The sequence below is a fragment of the Mus pahari genome, unplaced genomic scaffold (assembly GCF_900095145.1).
Source record: "Mus pahari unplaced genomic scaffold, PAHARI_EIJ_v1.1 scaffold_8128_1, whole genome shotgun sequence".
In the NCBI taxonomy this organism is placed as follows: domain Eukaryota; kingdom Metazoa; phylum Chordata; class Mammalia; order Rodentia; family Muridae; genus Mus; species Mus pahari.
In genome coordinates, this window is record NW_018394052.1 from 42,613 (window position 1) to 48,839 (window position 6,227).

The window sequence follows — 6,227 nt, forward strand, 5'->3', positions numbered from 1 at the left end:
TAACTTATGAGTTGTTTTGTTGTGAGCTTAGAAGCCTGAGGCTGAGAATTTAAGGTTCAAATAATGTAAGACATAAAGGGTTCTTTTAATGTAAACTTAAGGTAAAAATTACCCAGGCAGGCCCAGGCTGCCTTGAACCTNAAATCAATTTGCCACCAAGATAAGAGAAAGGAATGCAGGGTTAAGTGTATCTTCTCCCACTGAGACAGACATGGCAGCACAGTAAGGGGAAAGAATCCAAAGATAGGCAGCAGCTTTAGGGACAACCCCTGCTATAGTTGTTGGAGGACCCTCATGAAAACTGAGCTGCACATCTGCTACATATGTGCCAGGGACCTAAGTCCAGCCTGTGTATGCTATTTGGTTGGTGGCTCAGTCTCTTAGTGTCCCCAGGGGTCCAGGTTAGTTGAAACTGTTGTTCTTCCTCTGGATTTCCTATCCTCTTCTGGGCCTTCAGTCCTTTCCACAACTCTTCCATAAGCGTCCCCAGGTTCATCCTATGTTTCACTGTGGTTCTCTGCATCTGCTGGGTGGAGCCTCTCAATGGACAATTATGCAAGGCTCCTGTGTGGGAGCTTAACAGAGTATCCCTAATAATGTGATAGATTGGTGCTTCAGACCCATGGGATGGGTCTCTGGTTGGGTGAGTTTTCATTAGCCATTCCCTCAGTCTCTGCTCCAGCTTTGCCCCTGCATTTCTTTTAAACAGGAAAGTATTTTTTGTGTCTACTGTGCTATGGTTGAAATTGATCCTTCATCTTTCTTCTCATGCCCCCATACATTCACCATTTGGTCTGTATCCCAAAATTATATACGTTATAATAGACACATTTGCTATTCAGTGCTAAGCTATCTTGCAAGCCTGGTGGTTTTATATTTTTACCTTTATTTTTGTTTTTCAAGAAAAAATTCTCTGTGAAGGCGTTCCTATTCTGATTGTAGGTATACAAACCACATAAGCCCCCTAATGTTTTGCACAATAAGCATATGCTTTTGTGCAGTTCTTCATCCACATCTTTAATTTTGAAATTTGGCCAAATATATCAGTTATATTCTACTTGTCAGGATGGCATATGTTTATGACATCAATACTGCCTGTGGCTTCAGAGTCATTGGATTCCAGGTATAGAATGTTCTGCCTAAATCTTGTGCTTGTTCTGAAATTTTTTTTTTAATTTTAATTTTTTTGTTTTGTTTTGTTTTGTTTGTTTTTTTGAGACAGGGTTTCTCTGTGTAGCCCTGGCTGTCCTGGAACTCACTTTGTAGACCAGGCTGGCCTCAAACTCAGAAATCCGCCTGCCTCTGCCTGCCTCTGGCTCCCAAGTGCTGGGATCAAAGGCGTGCGCCACCATGCCCAGCTGTTCTGATATTTTTTAATAAATAGGAGTATCATGCCTGTGTGCATACATACGAATATCATGTGTTGTCAGAAGATGACCTCAGAACTCCTGATCTTGAAGTAATGGGTAGTTGTTGGTCCCCGTGTGAATGCCAGAAATTGACCACCATTATGTGGAAGACCACTAAGAGCTTTCCACAGCTGCAATGTCTCCCCTGCTCTATGTTGCTTATTAATGATCATCATTTGTAATTGTAGTATTTTCATCTGTCCATATGTAACTGTTTATTTAGTTATTAATTATTATTATTATTATTTGTTTGTTTGTTTTTTTCAGACAGGGTTTTTCTGTGTAGCCTGGGCTGTCCTGGAACTCACCTTGTAAGCCAGGATGGCCTCGAACTCAGAAATCCGCCTGCCTCTGCCTCCCAAGTGCTGGGATTAAGTGTGTGCCACCACTGCCTGGCCATATGTAACTGTTTCAACATGCATTCCCATTAGTAAAATTTTATCAGTGTTGCTGTTTAAACTGGTGTGCTTCATGTTTCTGCAAGATGAGTACAGAACTACAGTGAATGTATAATTCTTTGTATGAACTTCAGTAAAAAAACTATCATTCTATCATTTTTGTGCATTCATTCTATCATTTTTGTTTCATTGGTTGATATTTGGAGGGAGTGAGGGTTTTAATATCTAACTTTGCTGTCCTGGAATTTGTTACATAGACCATGCTGGAATCCAGCTCTTCTACATAAACCTGACTGTGCCCATCACTAAGCTTGCCCATCATTTATATAGTTAATAATTGTTCATACAATTTCTTGGATGTGTGCTGAGTACTGTTGATCTGTTTCCCCAGACTTCTCCCTGTCAATTGGCATTTCTCTTGCAAGGTTATATCCTATTCAAAGGGTTCAGAAGTGACATAGGAGAACCTTATAAAAGAAGTGACAAGTTCCTTCTAAAATGACATGGTGAGTAGATTATAACTTTGGTGTCAGTAGACAAGTGGAGAAAGCACCTGTATTATATAAATGTATTGTCTGGGAAGCATACATTACTTTATAGTGATATTGACAGTATCATGTTTTGTGTTGTACATGTGTATGGGATACTTTAGGATGCAGTGACTTATGATGATGTGCATGTGAACTTCACTGTGGAAGAGTGGAATTTGCTGGATCCTTCCCAGAAGAGTCTCTACAAAGATGTGATGTTGGAGACCTATTGGAACCTCACTGCTATAGGTAAGACTGTGAGCTTTCTTTTGCTTTTCAAAATAAGGGAAAAGGTTTCTTGGTTATTGATCTTCTGTTATTTCAATTGACAACAAGGAAGATTCAGCTGAATGAATAAATCAGGTTCTGCGCTGTGAAAATTAACAGTAACTTGAATTTTGCCCAATTTCCAATACCATATCATTCATTTTCTGGTACTGTATTTTAGGGTACAATTGGGAANACCAACATTTTGAAGAACAATATCAAAGTTCTAGAAGACATGAAAGGTAATTTTCATATGCAAGCTGATACAAATATATCTCTGAGGAAATTTGAATATGTTCTGGAATCTCTAAATAAAGGCAAGAGTGTAAAATATCAGTCCTTTAAGTGTAGCTATGATAATATTATTCTCACAAAACCGTGTCCTCAATGTCAGTTATCTGATTTGTGTTTGCAAGGCATTCCTCTTAGAAAGGAGACAAGGTACGGTATTGGTTATTTCTTACCAGTACTGTAAAAATAACCTTTATTTGATTAGTAGCTCTATTAGAGTTATGCTGTGGAACGGCCAATCTGTGTACTCTCATAATGTTTAGATATTGCAGATGGAATAGTGNTAAATATATATCCAAAACCTTCTAATAAGCAAATAGTCCATGGTAAAGTTGGTGATACTCATATTGCTATGTTTATTGAGAAGTCAGTTTATGAGAGTCAAGAATATTGTCATAGAGAAACCCTAATCCATATACCACATGTCTATGAGGAACAAAATGTCAAACTGTGTGAATGCAATGTAGAAGCCTTTCAGTTGTTGTTCTTCTTTTAATGGTTATATCGAGTGTCAGAATGAATAAAATCATGTGAGCTTAGTGATATTGAAAAGAGCAATTCTATTCCACAGCAGTGAGAAGAGATGTAGTATTCTGATTTTGGTACTTTCTGAATATTATAGAGGTTTGCAATTAATTGGTTTTCTGACCTTAGTGGGATCATCCCCAAAGTCACATTGCAGAAAATCTCTGGTTAGTAGAAATTTGGAAATTCTGCTGTTTGTCTTTGGTCACAGTGCTAATGTTGTATGATTCACACTACAGGAAAAATTATGAATGCAATCAGTGTTTTAATGGTCTGAGTTGTTCCATATTTCTTCAGATATATGAACTACATCATATAGGTGCGCACACCTTTAATCCCAGCACTTGGGAGGCAGAGGCAGGTGAATTTCTGAGTGTGAGGTCAGCCTGGTCTACAGAGNGAGTTCCAGGACAGCCATGGCTACACAGAGAAACCCTGTCTTGAAAACAAAACAAAAAAACAAAGAAATCTCATATCAAAAAAGATGTTATAAATGTGAGTCCTGTAATAAATGTTCTTACGATTACAGGTATTTTAAAGAGGTTAAACAACACATAGTGAACAAGAACACCATGAGCATACAAAGTGATAAAACCTTAAGATCTGAGTGTTCTTTATTATTAGACCAAACTGTAAAATTAATTTATACTGGTAAAACAGTTAATCAGGGAAATGCATGTGGTAATGCTTTCACATGTGCCAATTATTGTTGCAGGCCTGAAAGAAGTCATAGTGGAGAGAAACCCTATGAATGTAATCAATGTGGTAAAGCCTTTTCATGTCACAGGAATCTCCAACGTCATAGAAGAATGCATACTGAAGAGAAACCTTATGAATGTAATCAGTGTGGTAAAGCCTTTTCACATAACGGTCTTCTCCAAAGTCATAGAAGAATACATACTGAAGAGAAACCTTATGAATGTAATCTATGTGGTAAATCCTTTGCAAGACTCAGTCATCTTCAATATCATAAAAGAGCACACAGTGGAGAGAAACCCTATGAATGTAATCATTGTGGTAAAGCCTTTTCATGTCCCAGGAATCTCCAAAGTCATAGAAGAATACATACTGAAGAGAAACCTTATGAATGTAATCTATGTGGCAAAGCCTTTGCAATATCCACATATCTCCAGTATCATAAAAGAACACACAGTGGAGAGAAACCTCATGAATGTAATCTTTGTGGCAAAGACTTTGCAAAACCCAGTCTTCTCCAAAGTCATAAAAGAATACATACTGGAGAAAAACCCTATAAATGTAATCAATGTGATAAAGCCTTTTCATGTAATAGTAATCTCCATAGACATAAAAGAACACACACTGGAGAGAAACCCTATGAATGTAATCAATGTGGTAAAGCCTTTGCATATCCTAGTCATCTCCAATATCATAGACGAATGCATACTGGAGAGAAACCTTATGAATGTAATCTATGTGGTAAATCCTTTGCAAGACCCGGGAATCTTCAATATCATAAAAGTATACATACTGGAGAGAAACGTTATAAATGTAATGAATGTGGTAAAGCCTTTTCCCATTATAATGATCTCCGTAGTCATGAAAGAACACACACTGGAGAGAAACCCTATGAATGTAATCAATGTCCTAAAGCCTACTCAGATGCAAGAACTCTGCAATATCATACAAGAGCACATACTGGAGAGAAACTGAACCTGATTTATTCAGCTCATTCTTCCTCATTCTCAATTGAAATAACAGAAGATCATCAATAACCAAGAAACATTTGTTCCCTTATTTTGAAAAGCAAAAGAAATGTCACAGTGTTACCTGTAGCAGTGATATTCTCTTCGGTCTCCAGCATCACCTCTGCACAGAGACTTTTCTGGGAAGGGTCCAGCCAATCGCCCTCTCCCCCCCGTGAAGATCAGATGCACATCAGCAGAAGGCATTGCATCCTATAATATCCCATAAACGTGTACAACACAGAGCATGATACTGACATCACTGTAAATAAATGTATGCTGCCTTGACAATATATTCATATGATTCTGTTGAAAGACAGATGGAACAATCCCTGGAGTGGAGGACAGTTCTACTAGGTACACCTTGTAACAGGTAGGAACTGAGAAATATCAGGGAGAACTGACAGCCAGACATGCTTTGATTTGTTAAATGGGCACCTCAGCCATTGGTCCCAGGGTTTGAGTCTTAGCAGTAGTGAAAAATGAGAAAGTTCAAAGGATGAATTATAATCACAAAAATTATTTTAAAAGTTTGAACAGGTTTTATGGTCCACTATTGTTCAGGGACTAGACATATGTATTAGAGCACACCAACTATTATTCATGCCTTTTCTCTCAGGTTGTGTACTTTCAGAGAAAAATATAACAATCTGTTACGCACAGAGACACCAGTTTGTACAGATCTTCTGTGTTGGTTGAACGAGTGTAATAACACGTGGGGCCATGGGCTACAGGCAGACAGCCTGGTTTCCAGTCGAGGCTAGATCTTGAACCCTGGGACCCGGTAGTGATAATTCACTTGCATGGGATGGAAGGCCTCTGTTCATGTCTCCTGGACCCTGTTGGAGTTACCACCCCCACAACCCCCACAGGAGTGGTGTGGCTGTTAGCCACTTAGGAACAGCACCAAGCCCTCCCACATGCTCATAAGGTTTCCCCCAAACTCTCAGTCCGAGCCAGTGAGAGGGGCTTGCTGTCAGACCCAAAATCACCACCAGAATTTTATATAGAGAGGACCATGCAGGGAATTAAAGGTGTGAGAGAACCATCCCTTTGTCTGAGCTGTTTGTTCCAAGGGCTGTAACACTTGGGAAGAGATCTTCT

The 6,227-nt window shown here is 38.9% G+C and overlaps 1 protein-coding gene across 2 annotated transcripts in view; it reads left to right on the forward strand.

The window, feature by feature from the left end:
• Nucleotides 1–5,920, forward strand: part of LOC115063385 (zinc finger protein 431-like) — an 8,007-nt gene extending 2,087 nt beyond the window's left edge. The window contains exons 2-5 of one of the 2 annotated variants that reach the window (XM_029534787.1): nt 2,199–2,313; nt 2,460–2,586; nt 2,786–2,846; nt 4,136–5,920. In XM_029534787.1, coding sequence (XP_029390647.1) covers nt 2,311–2,313; nt 2,460–2,586; nt 2,786–2,846; nt 4,136–5,153 — 1,209 coding nt within the window. In that variant the 5' untranslated portion in view covers nt 2,199–2,310 and the 3' untranslated portion in view covers nt 5,154–5,920. The remainder of the gene's footprint in view (nt 1–2,198; nt 2,314–2,459; nt 2,587–2,785; nt 2,847–4,135) is intronic. The other variant, XM_029534788.1, reaches the window with a different exon arrangement.
• Nucleotides 5,921–6,227: the final 307 nt, after the last annotated feature.